Here is a 20,629-nt window from a genome sequence, read left to right on the forward strand (position 1 = left end):
CATTTCATGTCATTTTTTCATCTTTCTTTTTTCAGCAAAGAGGTAATATCTTTATTCTGCAAAGACTATGGACAGAGTTAGGGGAAAAAAAAAAAAAACTTGGATCTTTTTGTAGCTAAATGAGTACTGACAAGTCACAATTTCCAAAAGAAAAAGGAGTACAATTAGTGGGGAGACACATGGGAACACGTTCCTCCATTCCTCTGTAGTAAAACTTTCATTTTCTATCACACTTCCTATCAAAGAAAAAGACTAATGGCCCAAGAGAAAAATGGGTGATGGAGATGAAAAGATAATTACAAGAGAAGGAACATAAACAGCTTTCAAGCATATGAAATATTGTTCAATTTCATTCACAATAATAGAAATGCAAATTAAAACTATTGCAAGATTCCATCTTTCTCCTATCAGATTGGCAAGGTCACATCCCTTGATGATGCATTGTGTTGGTGACGCATGAGAAGACAATCTTACACAATGCTCATGGGAGTGGAAATTGGTACAAACTTTGTGAAGGGTGATTTGCCATCAAAATAGCAAATTCAAGAATCCATCAATCTGGCAATTTCTCTTCTAAGAGTTTATGGCAGGGATGTAGCCAGATACGTATGGAATGATTCAGGCACACTGTTATTCATTGCAATATGGTTACAATAGGAAGATATCAGAAATGTTAGAAGCAACTTAAATGTCTCTCATAGGGAATAAATATACATTGCTGATACAATAGAATACTATGAAGAACTTCTTCATGTAGCCATATATAACGATCTCTAAGACATCTTAAGGAGCGGGAGGACCAGAGTCAATCACAGTGTGTGTAGTTCTCTGATGGGACACAGAGCCAGGTCCTTCCCGGGGCTGGCGCGGTCCCAGGAAGGTGTCTACGTTTGCTGCCGGCTGCAGCGCCCTGCAACTCCTCAGCACACAGAGCTGGGCTCTCTTCGGGACGGAGACGGAGGGGAAGGGAAGATAAGCAGGTCCAGCACCAAGTCCAGCCAGCCCTGGGCCTCCAGGCAGGGAAAGGACGGCAGTGAGAAGCGAGGGACCCATAGGGGTCACCAGAAGCCCGCCCAGGTGCTAACACCTAGCACACCTCTCATCTGGGCTGGGCTCACCAAAGTGGAGTAAATACAGAGATGCTACCAAGACCTGGGAAACCACGACTCCAAGGAGGGAACCAGGGACAGATCTGAGAAGTTGGAGAAGGAGAAAGGGGAGGAGGAGCCCTCGGAGAAGGAGCAGGAGCCGTGCCCTGGCCGGCTCGCAAACCGGGGGAGCCGGTTCCTTCTGGGAGCGGACCACTTGCTCTGCAGCTCCCCCCGCCCCGCCTCCCTCCGCCACCCCCCTCCTGCCCCCGCCCACAGGTGGCCACTGGCTCCCAGAATGCAGCAGTGCTGCGCCCTCGACCCCGCCCCCTCAGGGCACTGCAGGTCGGCCACTGCAGGACCTTGGACGCCATGGAGAGTAGTTTTCTCTGGTCTCAGTTCCCTCCACCCTTCTTCCCACCCGGGGAGGCACACTGGACACGGTAATACATTTGCCCCCCGCTTGCTGGCTGCATCCCCTTACTCTCTGGGTCTTTGTTTTGGGGCAGCCCTTCTTCTCTGCCCCTCCACTCTTCTCTCTGCCTTTCCCTAAAAGATCAGCACTCCCTTGGCCTAAAAGGGTTCCAAGTCCCATCTCATTTGACATGGGACTGGCAGTAGCAGGTGTGGCCAGTGAAGGGTGTTATTTGGCCAGGAGGAGAACCCCAGCCCACCTGTGTCCCTCATTAGGTGGGTCTTACTCTACTTTTCTTCCTCCCCACCCTGTCTAACCCTGCACTTGGTTAGACAGCCCCTCCGGGGTACAGGAAGGGAGGAAGGGGGGTGAGTCCTCTACCCCTCCTCACAGGGGTCCTGGCTCACCTTGCCCTCACCCTGGGGACTGAGCGTCTGTGGCACCAATGGAGAGGCAGAGTCACCTCTTAAAACTAGGTGAGGTTCAGGGGGCCCAGGGTTCTCTGTGATGGGGGGGTAGCTCACCCAATCCTCTCTGTCTCCATGCTACACCTTTCCCCCTTTTCTCCAAGGAGTATTGATAAGGAGGAGCCCACCCCTGTGACCCTCCCTACCCTCCAAGATTCTGGATCTAACTCTCCTGTGTTCACAAACTACCTCTGAACAATTGTCTGTCTTTGTTCAATTTCCCACCCCACTTCTACCCACATTCCCTTCCCCGAGGTGGTCTTCATGGGGAAGGGGGCCTGGGGTGCAGTGGCCTGGGCTACCCACTACTTCAGCCTCTAGGATACTGCAGCAGATTGAGGGGGTGTGCCCCACATTGATCACTGAAAGTATAGGAGTTCTCTTATCCCTCACGCTGGTAGGGAGAGGCAGCCTTATTTATCCTAGCCTGGGGGGTCCCCATCTGGTTTCCTATTTGCTGTTACTTGAATAAAATAATTCTTTTCTGGGAAAAAAATCACAATATGTATATTATGCTACCATTTATGTAATGAACAAAACATACCTGTATCTCTTTGCTGGTGTGTGTATAATAGCTAGTGTTTATCCAACCACACGAGGCTAATCATTGTTCTATGTGTATATGTATATATATTCACTCATTTAATCACAATAGCTATATAAGATTGGCACTATTATTACCACAATTTCCAGTGTATAGATGAGGCAATTGGTGCACAGAGGGAGCAAGTAATTGTGGGAGCAGAGAGAGGGCGAGTAGGAGGCAAGAGAACTGAATGATGGGACAGAAAGTTGAGGAGGACTTTTCACTGCATATACCTGTGTATCTTTTATCCTTAGTCAGTTTTTGCTACTATAACAAAATACCTAAGACTAGGTAACTTTATAAAGAAAAGAAGTCTGTTCAACTCACAGTTCTGGAGGTTTAAAGGCATGAGGCTTGGCTCTGGTGAAGTCTCTTGGCAGAATGGTATCATAAACAGCAGGCAAGTATGCAAGAGGGGGATATCATATCACCAGACAGGAAACTAGAGAGTGGTTCAAGGGGCAGGGATCAGGCTTTTATAAGAACTAGCTCTCAACAGAACTCCAGAAGAGCAGCATTCCCCTGTGGGGGTGGTATCAAATGCCTAAGGAGTCCTACTAGGTCCCACCTCTGAAAGACCCTGCCACCTCTCCCATCACCACACTGAGGACCAAACTCCCAACACATGAAGCCTGGGGGGACACACTCAAACCTTATCCAAACCACAGCACCTTGCGAATGTATACCTTTCATAAAAACAAATAAATAAAAGGTTACAGCTCTTGTGCATCTTGCTGTGTTGCACTCCCTAGAGGTGTCCATCTGCAGACATCAAACTGTGTAAATAACTTTATGCTGGGGAAGGGAACATCTGGATATGGGTCCAATCCATCATTGATGTGTCCTCTCTGGACCTTGGTATCATCTTCCACAAAACACAAGTGCTTGGGGTGCATGGTAGTGGTGGTATTACATCATATCTGTGTTTTCTAAACTATTTGACAATCCAGCTCACCTTAGAAACTTTAAAGTATGTAGGTTCCCAAGCTCTCCTGAGCACATATTCTGATTTAGCATAGAACTGGAGTGCAGTTTGGAGATTTGCATTTTTCAAAAGCCACCTGAGGCAATTCCAATGTGAAACTGGATTTAGAAACCCTGGACCAGATGACCTTTCAGGGCTTCTTTCCAGTTCTGTGAGGTAGTGACTGTGGTGTCAGAACCAATTTACCATTTGCCCTTCTCTCCCCCTCCTTCCTCCTCTCCTCAGTCCTTCTAGCTCCTCTTAGAGGCTGCCTCCCTCCCAGCCCGTCTCTAAAGGAAAGGGAAATGAAAAGGAGGGGCTGTGTCCTTTGATCTTGATTCCCATCCTTCAGTCCCCCGACTTAGTGGGTATTGTATTCCAGAGGGTTGAGCCTGTCAGCTCCAGAGCTGCCATTATCATTCCAAGAGAATGACAAGGTACTGGAGTTTAAAATTCCAAGACAGGAATTTTGAACCATCTCAGAATGTACGCACGGACCTTATTCCTCTGTGGATTCTAATCTTTTCCCAAAGACATCCTATTTCCTGGGATGACCCTCTGGGTATTTTACATACTAATCTCAAGTTCTGCCGGGTGGTCTACAAGGTTGGGATTCTTTTTAAAAAAGTGTACAGCATTCTCATTTTGATACAGTGTTCTGGGTAGTCAGTGATCACTCCTCTCCCTCCCTCCCTCCCTCCCTCTTGCATCTCTTCCTCCTCGCATCAAGGCCTGGGGCCAGGGGCTGGGAAGTTCTCAGCACTGCTCTTCTCCAGCATGTAGAGAGAAGTCTGAGGGTTCAGTTCACTCTGCTGCTGAGAGGGAATGTGGTTCCCCAGCCTTGTGCAGTTTTATGGTGAGTCTTTCTCCATTTCACAAGTCGGTTATTACTCGTGATTGATGCTCACCGACCAAGCCCAAACAAACGTGCGCGGCACACTCCACATACCACACACACAGACACAAATATTTGTCGGCTCACATGGGCTGGGATGAGGATGCCATTTCCACCTGGGAGGAGCTCCGTGATCAGACCTTCGGCTGCAGCCTCTGCCTGTGGAAGGAACCAGGGCATCCAACGTCCACTGCTCTGGTTTCCAAGGACTGACATTCTTGAAACAAGGTGCACTGCTGAGTGCCAGGGTCTTCTCTTACCCCCAGAGAAGATGCGAGAGCGGAGCCCCCACTCCAGAGCCCCAGACTGTGGCCAGCCTCTTCTACCTCTCCTCAACCTGGGCTAATGACAGGTCTTCTTATAGATGTATTTTTACCCTCTGGACAAATAGCAGTTGGGACGAGTGGGGCTTTTTTATGAGTCGAGGTACTCGGGGCTGGAAAATAAACAGCCAGCTAATGAGACGTTCTTATGGAAACTGGCATAAATAATAACAAAGCAAACATCCTGTCTCTTGTGCCAACACCCCCGGGTGAGGGGATATAAAAGCTGCGGTCCTGCTGGCCACTGTCAGACCTGGGGGAACTCCGGCCGCGTTGCTGACCTGCGAGCTGACCTGCTGGGACCATGGGGTGCTGCCCAGGGGATTGTTTCAAGTGCTGCACCCAACAAGACTGCTGTGAGGAGTGTTGCTGCCAGCCCGCCTGCTGCGGCTGCTGCGGGTCCTGCTGCGGGTCCTGCTGCGGTTGTGGAGGCTCTGGCTGTGGAAGTGGCTGCTGTGGATCTTCTTGCTGTGGATCTGGCTGCGGGGGCTGCGGAGGCAGCGGCTGTGGAGGCAGCGGGTGTGGAGGCAGTTGCTGTGGCTCCAGCTGTTGTGGCTCTGGGTGCTGTGGCTCCGGGTGCTGTGGCCCTGTGTGCTGCCAGCCCACACCTGTATGCGACACGAAATGAAGACCTTTCCCCTCACCACCGAGGCGGTGCCAGTGATAGCCTCCATCTGCTCCAGCTGGAGACCCCCTCGTCTCCAGAGCCCTCCCTGGCCCCAAGACACCGTCTTGCCTCTCCTGTCACTTGTAGAGGAGAGCTTGTTCTCCAATACCTGCCCCGGTGCTTCCAGGCACTGAGAACAAGAGTCATTTCTTGGTGAGAAATTAAAACTGGGTCTCGAGGAAGTGATCCCTGAGTTCAAAGGGTGAATTCCCATGGCTTTATTTGCAAAAAGTTCAATACCTTGTCACTATAAGTCATTCTCTTATTTGAGGTGTCTTTGGGACTGATCTTCCTCCCTAGCTTTCTGCTGCTTTGGAGTTTAAAAAAAAAAAAACAACAACCCAAAAAACAGAAAACAATCAAAAAACTTTGTTAACCTCTTAATAAATTCAAGTGTGCTGGTATAACCCGATCAGTCCTCTCGCCTCTTCCTTCAGCTCCTCCTGGGGACTAAGTTCGGAAAATTTACTCTGGCAATCCACTAGGACTTTTGCAATGTGCTTTGTGGATTATCTACATTGGACTCACCAGGGGCTAACTGGAGATTCTGCCCCTGTATACAGAATCAGAATCCACAGGAACGTGGCCTGGGGATCTGTGTTTTTAACAAGAACCTCAGGTAATTCTTTGCACTGAAGTTAGAGATGCACGGATATAGATGGAAGCTTCCATTATGCTGCATGAGATTTGCTTGGGGAGTCTTTTAAGAATACAGAACCTTGGGCCTCACTGTTAGAGATCGTATCCATTAGCTTTAGGGTCTAGGGTATCCTGGGACCTGCATTGTTAAAAGTTCTGAGGTAAATGCTGACACTGGACAGATCTGGTCATGATTGAGGGCCTAGCTTCCTTTTGCATAGAAGTCCTCCTAAGATAGTTGAGTGGGAGACCATCTGGCTTGGTAAGAACTTTCTGGAAAAGTCAGGGAAGGTAAAACAAGTTTGGTTCTGAATGGATGGGATTCCTGTGGCAAGACTGTGTGAACACAGGTCCTAGGGATGTTCTGGGCACCCAGTTCCTCCTCCAGTCTCATGCCCTGGCTTGGTTTCCCTATTTTTGCCTTGGAACCAAATGTATTTCTTCTATGGGGGAAGGGTAAGCGCACATCTGCTAGGAAGATTGAAGTAGGTGTGGGAGCCCAGCCAAGTTACAACCCAAAAGAGCGTTGATTCAGCCTCTTGCTGGAAGTGTTCTTCAGTCACATATGGAAGAAAACTAAATGTGTTCTTGCTCTAGAAAAACAATGTTGGTTTTTAGTCCTGCAAAGCAATGCTTCATTGGATAAGCAGGCAAGCAAAACTATTTGTTTTAGTTATATCAGTGGTTCCTAAAAATAGAAAAAGCTATAGAAAAATATAAAGAAGAAACAATAACCTCCTGAATGCTGACAGTTTATTACTGAGATTTATCTTTTGCTAGCATACTTATAAATAAAACTGGAATTATGCTGATTCTACTTTTTTGCTTTTTAAAAATTGTCTGTTTCATTTTTTACAAGTAAGTTTTATTGATATATTGTTAGGTAGCAGGTAGACATGAGCAGTGAGATCATGGAGCTTAAAGGTTTAATTCTACAGGTGGAGCCTATGTGCTAACTCGCAGAGTGTTTTTCTTTGAAACAGCTTACATGGGTCATTCTGACCCAGCTGTGGTTTAAAAAGATGACAGCATGGTACAAACCTTGACTAATAAACTTGCTATTTCCAGGGTTGTTCTTTACTCCGAGGGATATAGGTCCTAAAACTCCTCTGCTGATAAAAAGAACACAAGTCACCCTGCTCCAAGCTGGAGCTGGATGAAAAAGGGCCTTTGTGACCTTTATACAAACCAAAGTGACTGGGAGTCCCTTTAGGTAGAAAATGTGCAGCGGGGATTTAAAACTCGGACACAATTCCTCTGTCAGTCAATAGCTAAGAGGTAGTGCTTGGGTGGGATTCTCCAGAAACCTCCCCTTTTAGCACAATAAAATTGATCTCACAAAGAAGTGAGATGTTGCTTTCCTTAGGGGACCCGCTCTCTCACTAGAAGGTGAATCCCTCCTCTTTTTCTTTCTCTTCTAATAAACTTTTCTATAATTTTATTAAGTCTTGTGTCTTGCTTGAAATCCTCTCTTGCAAAGACTCAAGAGCTGAGAGCACAACACAATCTCCAGTAAGATCTAGCTCAGGTATCTCTGTTATCAATATAACAAAGGGTACAGTTTGATGACATTTGACACTTGTACATATGATACCTATGTTATCACTACTGTACTTTAGACATGAAACTTTCCATCATCCCCCAAATTCTCCATTTCCCCTTTTCAATCATCCCCTGTGGCCAGTCCCTGGAGATCAGCAGTCTGTTCTTTATACCATTGAACACTGTCATTTCTAGAATTTCATATGAAAGAAACAATACAGTGTAAACTCTTTTTTCACTTGGTATAACATTTTTGATATTTGTCCATATTGTTGCAGGTATTAATAGTTCATTCCTTTTTATTGAATAGTATTCCATTGTATGTATAAAAACATACATCCATTTACATCCATTTAAACATTCCTTTAAAAACCTATTCACCTATTGATGGTATTTGGGTTGTTTTGAGTTTTTGGCTATTATGAATAAAGCTGGTAAAAACGTTTGTGTATGAGTTTTTGTGTGGACTTGTGTTTTCATTTATTTCAGATACCTTGGATTTGGGTTGCTAGGAAAATGATAAATAAATGTTTACCTTTGTAAGAAATGATCAAAGTGCTTTGCAAAGTGGATGCACCATTGTGTATTCCAGTCAGCCATGTCTGAGAGTTTCAGTTGCTCCATATCCTTGCAAACACTTGACATTACCAGTCTTTTAATTTTATAGCTATTTTAGATTGTATGTTCATAGCTTATTGTCATTTCATTTTTTTTTTGGTTTTATTTAAAAAATCATTGGTATTAATATGCCTTGTTTTTGGAGAGAATATGACATTTGACTCTACCCTGGTTCAGTTTCAGGCTCTAAAGTTTAAGTAATTTTTGCTCTGGATGGAATTAACCTCTTAGGAACTGATATTTTAATCCTCAGGATAAGGCCACAGAGATAGCAGGTGTGTGGTGTGTGAGCATGTGACAGACTTGCCAAGAGACCAGTAGGTCTGCTCTGAGTGGATGTGACTCAGAGCTGCTGGTTATTCTATTGCTCATGGCTACATCTCCCGGATGCATGAGTAGAGGTAGTGATTTCTCTGAATTACCAAGAGTGGCCCTTCTTAGCTGTTCACAGAGGTTCTCATTTGTTCATTCAATAAATATTAATTGTGCACCTCCTATGTATCAAACACTGCTCTGGGTGTATACATCAGTGAATAAACAAAGACCCTAACACTTATGGTACTTTTAGGATATATCATATATAATATGATATGAACGATGAAGAAGAATCTCTTCCTTTCCTCTCCATATCCAGAGAGACATTTCCAAAAGGCAAACCTGATCAAGTGACTCCTTAACCCCCAGGTACCATGATAAAATCCAACTTCTTACTCATGGTTCACTTCTTACTTGACTTTCATGATGGGGTATGAGGGACCCCCTCTCATCCCATCACTGTTCTTACCCTATACTTTACATTCTGGCTAAACCATTAGCTGCTCCCCAAACATACTCTGCTGTTGTGTCTTTGGTTTCCACAGTTCATCTTTTTCCAGTTCTTACCAGTCTCTCCTCCTTCTCCCTTGAGGATTTAACTTGGCCATCATATTCCCTGAGAAGGTTTTCCTAACTTCCCCAAAGCCATGCTGGTATTTCCCCTGTTGCCCCTGAAAGCATCTGCACACCCCCCTGTTATAACAATTTCAATGGGGCACCACAATCGCTTACAGATGTGTAAATCTCTCTTCTCATCTCGTGCTCCTTTGGCTGAAATTGGACTCAGTTTTTAAGTATCCCTCACACAGAATTCAGTGTTAGCCCAGTTGAATGGTTAACAAGAGGAACAGAGTGAGTGATTGCTCACAGTAAGGAAGCAAGAGGGGACCAACGAATGGCACAGTGGTTTGGCTCTTCCACGGTTGTGCCTACCTTTTGCACAGACAACAAAGCACCTGGTAAAGTTAAGATGGGCCCTTCTCTAAACAAGGACATCAAGCTTTGGTGTTTGGAAACTTAGGGTTCATTTCTCACCCATTCCTCTCTCAAACAGTAGCAAACACAAGACAGTCCCTTGTTCACAATGCCTTTGACAGAAAAATCTGGGAAGCCACCCTGTAACCTCTCTTCACTTTGTGGGTCTTGACAGCATCTTTATTTCAGGGACTGTCAAGATCTCCAAAGGTAGAGAGAATGCTGGAAGTTGCTGAATGCTTGGGAGAGACATGGTTGGAAGGCAAAGGAGGAGGAGAAGCAGAGAGGCTGGGCCAAGTCCCAGGGACAGGCTGAACCAATGTACCAGGGCCTAGGAGCTCATGGAACAGGATGGAAGGTTGCCTTGTGGCTGAGCCTGTGATGTGTGACTCTGATGGTCTCCTGAGAAAGGTCAGTCCACCCAGGTTGCTGAGGAGAAGGGGGCAGGTGGTGTGCCATCCTTAACAAGTGACTTAACCTTTCTGATCCCCGTCCCCTTTCTTCATCTGTAATGAGGAGGAATGATTTCTGCGTCCTAGGATTGTTGATGGTTTTAAATAAGATGGTTGCTGTAAGGGGCATTCATTTAAAATTCAGCCAAGAGGTCCTTTCCCTGAATGAGTTCATTCCTGCTTTTCTCTGCTTATCCCTGTGTGTCTCGTGGAGCTGATCCCTGCATTGCAGTGAGTTTGCACACTTGTCTGCCCGCTACAGAGGAAGACCCATGGGAATGGGAGAGAAGTTCTTATCTATGGCACATCCTCTGTGCCCAACTCAAGGCTTAGTACTAATGAGTAGTAAGTTCCTTCGTGCTACTAGGAAATATAGACCCTCCAGCTTGGAGGCGATGATGCATATGCCAAGACTACCTGTAGCTCTGAGGATTCCAAATTTAGCAAGTCAGTAAATAAACATCTGCTTTATGGGTAGATAAACAACTTCTAGATCAACAAATGTTGGCATAATAAGATGTTCCTTTGCACACTGGCCCAAACAGCAATGAGGAAAAGATGCAGGGGCCCCAAACAGCACTCAGCAGTGAGGGGGTATAAAAAAGCAAGGGCCTGGGAGAGCTGTCACAGTCAGGCAGCTACCTCCCAGCATTCACAGGACGCAGAGGCAACTCCACCATGTCTGGCGGCTGCTGTTCTAGGAAATGTCCCTCCCTGCCAGCCATGTCTCTCTGCTCCACGGAGGTGAGCTGCGGAGGGCCCATCTGCTTGCCCAGCTCCTGCCAGAGCCAGACGTGGCAGTTGGTGACTTGTGAAGACAGCTGTGGGTCATCTAGCTGCAGCTCACAGTGCTGTCAGCCGTCTTGCTCCGTGAACAACTGCTGCCAACCCATGTGCTGCGAGGCCACCATTTGTGAACCTTCCTGCTCTGTGAGCAGCTGCGCCCAACCCGTGTGCCTAGAGGCCACCATTTGTGAGCCTTCCTGCTCTGCGAGTAGCTGTGCCCAACCTGTGTGCTGTGAGGCCACTGTTTGTGAGCCTTCTTGCTCCGGGAACAGCTGCTGCCAACCTGTGTGCTGTGAGACGACTCCCTGCCAAGCAGTCCTCTGTGTGCCCGCCTCCTGTCAGCCTGTCCTCTGCAAACCCAGCTGCTGCCAACCAGTCATCTGTGAGCCCAGCTGCTGTTCAGCGGTATGCACCATGCCTAGCTCCTGCCAACCTGTGGTCTGTGAGCCCACTTGCTGTCAGCCGGTGTGCCCCACACCTAGCTGCTGTCCATCTGTCTGCTCTGTGACCAGTAGCTGCCAGCCTGTCTGCTGTGACTCTGGTCCCTGTGAGCCACCTTGCTCAGAGCCCAGTGTTTGCCAGCCAGCCACCTGTATGGCTCTGGTCTGTGAGCCTGTTTGCCTCCAGTCTGTCTGCTGTGTTCCAAGTCCCTGTGAGCCACCGTGTATTTCTGGCCCTTGCCAAGAGTCCCCGTGCAGTGTCTCCAGTATCTGCCAGCCTGTCTGCTCTGAGCCCAGCCCCTGCCCACCATGTGTCTGTGTGCCCAGCCCATGCCAACCTTCCTGCTATGTAGTCAAGCGCTGCCGTTCTGTCTGCTGTGAGCCTATTTCCTGCCCCTCCACCTCCTGCCAACCTCTCTGCTGCCGACCAGGGTCTTCTGCTTCTGCCATCCGCCAGCCAGTTTGCCCTCCTCGGACTTTCTACATACCTAGTTCCTGCAAACAGCCTTGCAGTGCTTCGGTTTCCTACCGCCCAATTTGCCGCCCAATTTACCGCCCCATCTGCTCCGGACCCATCACCTACAGGCAGCCGTATGTGACATCCATCTCCTACCGTCCTGCGTGCTATCGCCCCTGTTACTCCATCTTGCGCCGCCCCACCTACTACACTTCCTACTCCTACCGCCCTGTCTGCTCCCGCCAGCCTTGCGCTGACTCTGACTCCTGTAAACCAGAGTGCAAAAAGTCCACGTCCAGCCAACCCGATTGTGTTGACTCAACTCCCTGCAAGACAGAGGACCCAGAGGAGAGTCCCAGGCAGCCTTCTGAGGCCAAACCCACCAGCCCAAACACCCGTGAGGCTACTGCCGCTCAACCTGCTGCTGGCAAGCCTGCAGACCGCTAAAGTGACCCAAGCCCACCAACTCCTGCAAAGCAAACCACAAGCTGTAGAGAAAACTTGACTGTCTTCCGTGAAGTTCATGATGGCTTAGCTAGAATCTTTACTCTCTGCACTCCATCTGCTTATGCTTCCAAAAACTCACCAGAAATGTCAGTATCCTAATGATCCAAATAAAGGCCTGCTGGGTCACTGTGAGGAGGACCTTCTGAGTTTTTGTCTTCTGCTGCCATTAAGTTGAGAAGAGCTGCTTTGCCACATCACCAGTCTTTGTCCTGACACCAAATCTTTTCTGTCCATAGGCCCAGACTCCCTTGTGGTGTGTGATCATGTTCCTTGGGAACTTCTTTGATGAGATGTATTTAACTGTCCAATAAAAGTGGCTAAGTTGAAGTGACTTGCTGTTCCCCTTTAATGCCATAGTCTTACTAGAGACTTTCTTTGTCTTTAGGAGTACTTTCATCCTTCTACCCGTTCATCCATTCATCATCTACCCACCTCTCCACCTATCCCTCTAGCCAGCATTAGATAGCTGTTAGGTAGGTGCTAGACTCTGGGAATGAAAAGACCAAGGTCTGAGTTCCAGGTATCAAGGAGTTCACTCTTTGGTGGGGTGGCAAATATGCAATGAGACAATTATCTTATTCTTTTGTGCTTGTGACAGGACCTGTGAATCTAGCAAGACATGGTGGGCACCAGGGAAGAATTTTTGAGGGAAATGACACTGGAGCTGAATCTTTTAGCACAAGTAGGAGTTAACCAGTTACAAACAGTGAAGGAAGAGATTTCTAGGCAGGAAATACATGTGCAAATGAACAGGGGAAAGTTTGAGCAAGCTGCTTCTTAGGTGAAGCTTGGGCAGAGGTGACCTTACGGGAGAGGTGAGCCCAGAAGTGAGAGAGTAGGAAGCAACCCGCCCATCTTGGTCTTGAATTTGGTGCAGAGTTGATGTGAAAGTATTGAGGGGTTGTATGCAGGGCAGAGGCATGAAGAGCACTGGGTATTGCAAAGTCCCTCTGGCCTTGGTGTAGGGAACTCCTTGAAGAACAGGATCCTGAATATAGAGAGACTATAGAGGAAGCTAATGATTTTGGGGTCTAAAGTGGGAAGAAAAAACAAATGTGTTATACTTAGACAACAAGGAAGTTAAGTAACCTGGATTTCTTTCTTTTTTTTTAATTTAAATTTTTTGTATTAATTAGTTATACATGACAGTAGAATGCATGTATACATTTTGATAGATCATACATAAATGGAGTATAATCTCTCATTTTTCTAATTACACACATTTAGGATCACATCAGTCATTCAGTCATACATGTACATGAGGTAATAATGTCTGTTTCACTCTACTATCATTCCTTCCCCCATACTCCTTCCCCTTCCTTCACTCCCCTCTACCTAACATAAAGTAACTATTCTTTCCTATCCCTCCACTGTTGTGAATTAGCATCCACAAGTCAGAGAAAACATCTGGCCTTTGGATTTTTGGGTTTGGCTTATTTCACTTAGCATAATATTCTCTAACTCTATCCACTTACCAGCAAATGCCAGAATTCATTCTTCCTTAAAGCTGTGTAATGGTCCATTGTGTGTATGTGTGTGTGTGTGTGTGTGTGTGTGTGTGTGTGTGTATTTTCATATTTTCTTTATCCATTCATCTGTTGAAGAGCATTTAGGTTGGTTCCATAGTTTAGTTTTTGTGACTTGAGCTTCTATAAACATTGATGTGACTGTGTCACTGTAGTATGTTGATTTTAAGTCCTTTGGGTATAAACCTAGGAGTGGGATAACTGGGTCAAATGGTGGTACCATTCTAAGTTTTCTGAGGAATCTCCATACTGTTTTCTATAATGGTTGTATCAAGTTGTATTCCCACCAGTAATGTATGAGTGTTCCTTTTCCCCCACATCCTCGTTGACATTTATTGTTGCTTGTATTCTTGATAATTGCCATTCTGATTGGAATGAGATGAAATCTTAGAGTCGTTTTGATTTGCATTTTTCTAATTGCTGGAGCTGTTGAACATTTTTTCATATACTTGTTGATTCAATTATATTTTTTCTTCCTTGATCTGTTTAGTTCCTTAGCCCATTTCTTGATTGGATTATTATTATTATTTTTTGTGTTAAGTTTTTTGAGTTCTTTATATATCCTAGAGATTAATGCTTTACCTGAGGTGGATGTGGTAAAGATTTTCTACCTATCTATAGGCTCTCTCTTCACATTATTGATTGTTTCCTTTGCTGGAAAGAAGCTTTTTAGTTTGAGTCCATCCCATTTATTGATTCTTGATTTAGCTTCTTGTGCTTTAGGGGTCTTGTTAAGGAAGTCAGATCCTAGGTCGACATGGTGAAGATCTGGGCCTACTTTTTCTTCCAGTAGTTGAAGGATCTCCGTTCTAGCGCCTAAGTCTTTGATCCACAGTGAGTTGAGTTCATGCAGGGTGAGAGATAAGGGTTGAATTTAATTTTTTTACATGTGGATTTCATTTTCCCAGCACCATTTGTTGAATAAGCCATCTTTTCTCCAGTGAATGTTTTTGGCATCTTTGTCTAGTATGAGATTCCTGCATTTATGTGGGTTTGTCTTTGTGTCTTCTATTCTGTACCATTGGTCTACATTTTGTCTAATGCTTTTAACCTGGATTTGTTATGGGAGAACTTTCCTTATGTTCTCCTGTTTCCCACAGATACTCTTTGTGTAAACTTCCTACATATCCTCTTACAATGTCCAAGTACAGAGTCTCTTCAAAGCAGTCACCTCTTTCACTAAGTGTAGAGAATAGAGGTCTATCTTTTGCCCTTGACATGCAGTTTGAGTAATCCCAAGCACAGGAAGGGTTAGACTAGGGCTTCTCCACTTTGGCATAGTGATCATTCTGGGCCATGTAATTCTTTGTTGTGGGAGCTGAACCTTTGTAGATTGTTAAGTGGCACCCCTAGTCTCTGCCTAGTCATTGCCAAACATCCCCTGGGAGGCAAAACCACTGACTTGAGAAAGAGTAGGTTAGGCAATGACAGAAGGGGAGAGCCACAAGTGAAACTTAATTTTCACATTAGCCACATCTCATCAGGCCATTGGCATTTATCTCTGTCTTCTTCCAGAGTCAGAAGAGGAGTTAGCTAGGGTTATCTAAATCTCTGTGTCAAGCACTAGGCTTGGTGCTTCACGAAAATCACAGCAATTCTGTGAGATAAGATTTATTCTCCCTTATTTTCTCTTTTATGTGTTAGATGAAACATCTGAAGGACAAACCATCCAAGTGCCCAGGGACAGATAAGTAAATTGTGGTATAGTCACATAATGGAACATTATACTTTAGTCAAAATGACTGGACATCGATTACATATGACATGGTGAACTTTACGAACATAATGTTGGTTGATATAAATAAGTAAACCTTAGAAAACTATGTGTGTGTATAAACTTCAAAAACAATACCACACATATGTATGTATGGGTTTACGGGCATGTACACATACATATGTGTATACACAGAGAACATACACACAATTCAGGAGAGTCACTAGTAGTAAGTAGCATACAAATAACTAAAACCCAGTATGGTCCAAAGTCACCAATTTTTTAGGGAGTCACCATACTTCTTGATGAGGTCATAAGATGTGTTTGGTGACACACTAGATATCTCTAGTGCCACAAACTACAGCAAAATGGATTTTCTTCTTATTGAGAGGTTTCTTTAAGAGGAAAGAAAATGAGATCGGGATCAGAGAAAAATGGATAAAAATGAATTGCTCTAAATCTATACAAGTGGTATGTACTAGACTTTTTTTTTCAGATTGAAGTCGAAGTGTTTTTACAAATAGACTCATATTCCCATTTTTACTGACCTGTTTGGTAAGATCCAAAGTATTTCCTCTTGGGAGATGAGCAGTTTTGGGGTGCAAAAGGAATAGAATGTAGGACAAGGATCCCTGTAGTTTGAAAGATACCAAAAAGATCAGATGTGAGAAGGCAGGCAGCAGAAATGATCCACGGTGTGACATAGAAAGCTATGGCTGAAAAAGGCATTTTGATGACCAGTGTGAATGCTTTCTAGACATCACTTTGATCAGAAAACGACCTCTTTCATTTAGAATGAGGTGAAAGAGAAAGCATTTTGTATTCAACACTTTGCCAAGTACCATCCAGAATTTCCAACATTTTCATTAATTTGTGAAGCAGCCAAAGAAGAATGGAAATAACCCAAGAAACAACAATGCTGCTGATGAAAGCCTGGGACTTTGACAATTTGGCTGATTAGCTAACATGTCCAACAGAGTGAGTTAGTAGCTGAGTCAGAAATCAAGACCAGCCCTGCCTGGCATCCAAAGCCATTGCCTTTCCATTCCATCATGCATATCCAGCATGATCCCGGCCAGGACGTGGACTTGTGTGGAATGCTAAAGCTGGTCAGTCATGCAGAGCCAGGATGAGCCCAGAGCAAAAAGAGAAGGATCAGGAGAGCCCTCACAAGTACCTCTTGGAAAAGCTTGACTTAATTCTACAACTACTTTGCAGTAATGTCCTGATATTACTTCTGAATGTTGCATTTTTAAAAATTTGTCGATTCATATGCTGCTGACTCCATAATATATATCTAATCCTTCTTGATGAAATATTTGCAGTTTTTAAAACTTCCAAATTAGAAGACTGTCTTTGGGTGTATTGGTAAGGAGGGTAAGTATTCAACCAGTTTGATCTAACTGATGATGACAGTCACATCAGTGGGCAGATGATGACCAGCTTGGGTTCTGGACAATATGCTGGTGAGCTGGCACTCTGCTGTACAAATGTCAGCCTGCAATCACTATTAGAGTTGGCCCTCCCCAACCTCCCCAAAGTCAGGAGGTCTAACAAATAGATAAGGTTAGAGGTGTGGGGGCCAGTCTAGCTAGGTTTGAATCTTGCTTATACTCATCACTTGTACATTTGGGGAACATGATTTAAACTCTCTGAGTTAGTTTTGCCACTTCTGACATAGCGATGGGTGATGATACTTACTAAGGTCATTTTGAGGATAGATGAAAAATGCAGTCAGGTGTGTGCTAAATATAGTAAGTATGAAGTAGGTGGAAACCGTGAGAGCTATTATCATTGGTCATAGTACTAATAAAGTCAAGTTTCAGGAAAGTCAAATGGGATGGTCCCAGAAAGAGGAGAACAAGTGGCTTTGGGATCCACCGCCTAATTTTCCCTTCCTGCTCTTGGATACCCTCTCTCCTAGTAGGGTTGGAGCCTCATTTCCTGACTGGATGGTGCAGAACTGCATTCCTGGAGGAAGAGCAGGTGCTTTGGCGTGGGGGAGGCCTCCTGATGAGAGGGTGCAGGGGAGAGGCCTGCTTCAGTGAGGCTGGGGAGCAACCTGTAAAAGAGACAGCTCATCCCAGAGCGGCATCAATGAATTCAAACTTGGCAAAGAAAACTCCCAGCTTTACAGACATGTTTTCTAAGTAGGGATATCTGCTGGGCTCCTGAAGCTTTCTAATCAGATGTTTGCTGGCAAATGAATAAAAACAATAACAAGGAAAGATGCCCTGGTACCCACGCCCCTGGTGAAGGACTATAAAAACCCCTCTGTATTAGCCGTCTTCTGAACTCAGATGCACTGAGTTTCCGACTTCTCAGCAGGGTTAGCATCAGCACCATGGCAGACAGTTGTCCCGGAAACAGCACAGCTGTTCCAGCTGTGCCTACCACTGCCATATGCCCAAAGGGTGGTAGCTTCCGAAATGCTATCTGTTTGCCCAGTTCCTGCCAGAGCAGGACATGGCAACTGGTTACATGTCAAGAAAACTGTCAGCCATTCGGCAGGGCTCCAAGTGGCCCCGAACCTACCGGCCTTCCAGAAACTTCTTGTGTGGGTTTTGTTTGCAAACCCATCTGCTCCCGCATGGCCTGCTGTGAATCTGGCACCGGTCAGTCTGCTTGTCCAGTTACATCATGTCACCCGTCCTGCTTGGAATCCACTGGCTGTCAGACGAAATGCTGTGATGTCAGCCCCTGTCAACAAAGCTCCTGCCAAGAACCTGTCAGCACCTCTGGATCCAGCCAGGCACCTTGTGGCCAATCAATCTGCTGTGATGCAAGATCCTGCCAGCCATCCTGCTCTGAAGCAACTCCTGGTCCTGAAACCCCTTGCCCACCAATCATCTGTGCATCTAGTCCATGCCAACCAACTTGCTGTCAAAGAGGTTCACGTCAACACATTGGTGGTGAAGTCCAGCCCTGCAAAGCTACTTATTACCAACCCATCTGCTACATTTTTGAGCCTTGCCAATCAGTTCCCTGCATGCCTGTTTCCTGCCAGCCATTGACTTGTGTGTTCAGTTCTTGCAGTCCTTCTTGCTGTGTACCTTCTGCTTGCCAGGCACCTCACTGCCATCCAACTCCTTCTGTATCCTTCATCTGTCAGCCAGTGGCTAACTGCCAATTCCCTTGTTCTGTAAAGAACTCTTGCAAACCAGCTTTCTGTGGCGCCATGCTTTCTGGCCAACAAACTTGTGGTGGATCCACTTCCTACAAACAAAGTGGCTGCAAATCCCCTTCCTGCCAACCAGCTTGCTGTGTGACGGGTTTAGGAAAATCAATCAGTGATGGCTTCAGCTGCTTCCAACCAACTTCCCCAAGTCTATGCAAAGCAAATACCTGCTTGCCAACTTCTGGCCAACCCAGTTGTGAGTCCAGCTTGTGTAAAGCATGACTTCACTGATGGAGTACTTTTCACACCTCCTCTGAGGTTTTGCTACTGTCCATAAGGGCAGAGCCATCCTGTGGGTGCGTATCTCTGGCGGCACAAATGTTACCTGTTCTCTATCTTTAGAGTCCAGCTCCACATTCTCTCTAGGCACTCAGGAGAGAACTTGCTAGCCACTGATAAATCCTTCCTAATTGAGGGTAACCTTTCAGCAAGTATGGTCCACTATGTAGCTTGCATTTCCTGATGTTGTCAATTCATTTCATGTCAGTAAAGCTTTTTGTCCAGTTGTCCTGTTTTTGAAGCTTCCTAGTCTTTCAGATTGGAGAATACTCCTTTGCTGCCAACTGAAAATAAAAATGTGAGTGGTTAAGTGTAATGAGTAAGACTCACACAGTACTTTTGTTCCTTTCCTCATGCCCCTACCTAGATTACTTTTGGGTTGCATTTGAACATAGTGACCTTGGGTCCTCCAAGTCAGAGCATTCGCATTGGTCTGTATGGGTAGCAGGTGTCTAGAATTATAGATGTTCAAGCTGGAAGGGAAAAAGGACACAGAATTCACTTGCTTTCAGTCTTTTCACCACCAAGAGCTCTTCTGAACTGAGTGGACTCAGTTGCCTCATACTGAGTAGACTTGGGAAACCCAGAAATGGTTCAGGGAAGCCATAGATTAAAATAAACACTGAGAATAGCTTAGGGAAATTAAATTCACTTAACACTGGTTTTAATGATCAATTTACTTAATGGCCAATTTAAACAAAATTAAAACTCTAGTTTTTTTTTTTTTTTTGGTGGTTTGTTGGTTGTGTTCTTGAAATTTTAAGAGGCAGTTTTAAAAACAATTTGTTGAAGGGAACTTCAGATCCTGTTTTATAGTTCTGGTATGTAGTTATTGAACCTAAACTTTTTAAAAATGGTTGCATTGGGTTTCTTTTGGGGAAATCTTAGAGGAGGATTTATAGTGCATGCTTACAGTGGTATAAGGTCCTTCCTCAAGGGGATCTGGTCTCTCTATTAATCTAGGAGCTCTGGGTCTATGGAGTGAGTTAGGTCTGAAATTGAAAGGCCATGATTCTTCACTGTGACAAAACAGGTTTCTTTTACATGTGACTATCTAATTATTCCAGAACTGCTTACAGAAAAGATTATTAGATGACCTGAGGACTCTCATCTAAAATGAGTTGACTCTAGGTCTATTTAATAATATTGATATATTTATAGGTTTATTTATGGAATCTCCATTCTATTATTAATCAATTCTCAATTAGCAGTTTCAGTGCTTTTATTGGTCTATATGTCTATCCTGGCTTCCACGAACAGAATTCAGGAACAACTCTCCAAGAAGCATGAGCCATGTGAACTGTCCAGGCATATGATACTACTTCGATATTACTGTAAGACATACAATGGAACTTATTTGATAAAGAGTCATGGGTCTAATTAAAAGAAATTATTTATTTGATCATTTACATGAGATATAGGGCTCATCCAACTGCCCCCCCATCAGTAGTTAGAGAATTTATTTGCAAAGCAGCAAAAAATAATCAGTGTATTAACCATTAGCATTCAAGTCAAAGCATAGCCTGTGGAAATGCCAATCAATATTAATATAGATGAGGACCATGATCTACACAGACTCTTTTTTTCTTTTCTTTTCAAGGTTCAACAATTCGTCTTTTTTAACCATATCTTTTATTGATGCATTGCAATTATATATGATATGGAATTTGCTATTATGTATTATATATGTACATGATAATTTGGTCAATATCAGTCCCTAGTATTTATTCTTTCTCCACACAGTCTCTTTTTTAGGACATTCCTTTGTAGGGAGGATAGGACTTGCTGGTAGGCTA

At 44.9% G+C, this 20,629-nt stretch overlaps 3 protein-coding genes across 3 annotated transcripts; all 3 read left to right on the forward strand.

Moving 5' to 3' along the window:
* The first annotated feature begins 246 nt into the window (after positions 1–246).
* LOC124980262 (keratin-associated protein 17-1) lies at positions 247–5,776 on the forward strand. Its single transcript, XM_047545648.1, has 2 exons — positions 247–1,531; positions 4,251–5,776. The coding sequence occupies exon 2, from the start codon at positions 5,043–5,045 to the stop codon at positions 5,364–5,366; it is 324 nt and encodes a 107-aa protein (XP_047401604.1). The 5' UTR covers positions 247–1,531; positions 4,251–5,042; the 3' UTR covers positions 5,367–5,776.
* Positions 5,777–10,624: 4,848 nt separating this feature from the next.
* LOC124980261 (keratin-associated protein 16-1) lies at positions 10,625–12,076 on the forward strand. The gene has a single exon (XM_047545647.1). The coding sequence runs from the start codon at positions 10,625–10,627 to the stop codon at positions 12,074–12,076; it is 1,452 nt and encodes a 483-aa protein (XP_047401603.1).
* A 5,644-nt stretch (positions 12,077–17,720) lies between these two features.
* Krtap29-1 (keratin associated like protein 29-1) lies at positions 17,721–18,776 on the forward strand. Its single transcript, XM_047543773.1, has one exon. It carries the CDS (start codon positions 17,721–17,723, stop codon positions 18,774–18,776), a length of 1,056 nt encoding a protein of 351 aa, XP_047399729.1.
* Positions 18,777–20,629: the final 1,853 nt, after the last annotated feature.

The sequence above is a fragment of the Sciurus carolinensis genome, chromosome 3, assembly GCF_902686445.1.
Source record: "Sciurus carolinensis chromosome 3, mSciCar1.2, whole genome shotgun sequence".
Classification (NCBI taxonomy): Eukaryota; Metazoa; Chordata; class Mammalia; order Rodentia; family Sciuridae; genus Sciurus; species Sciurus carolinensis.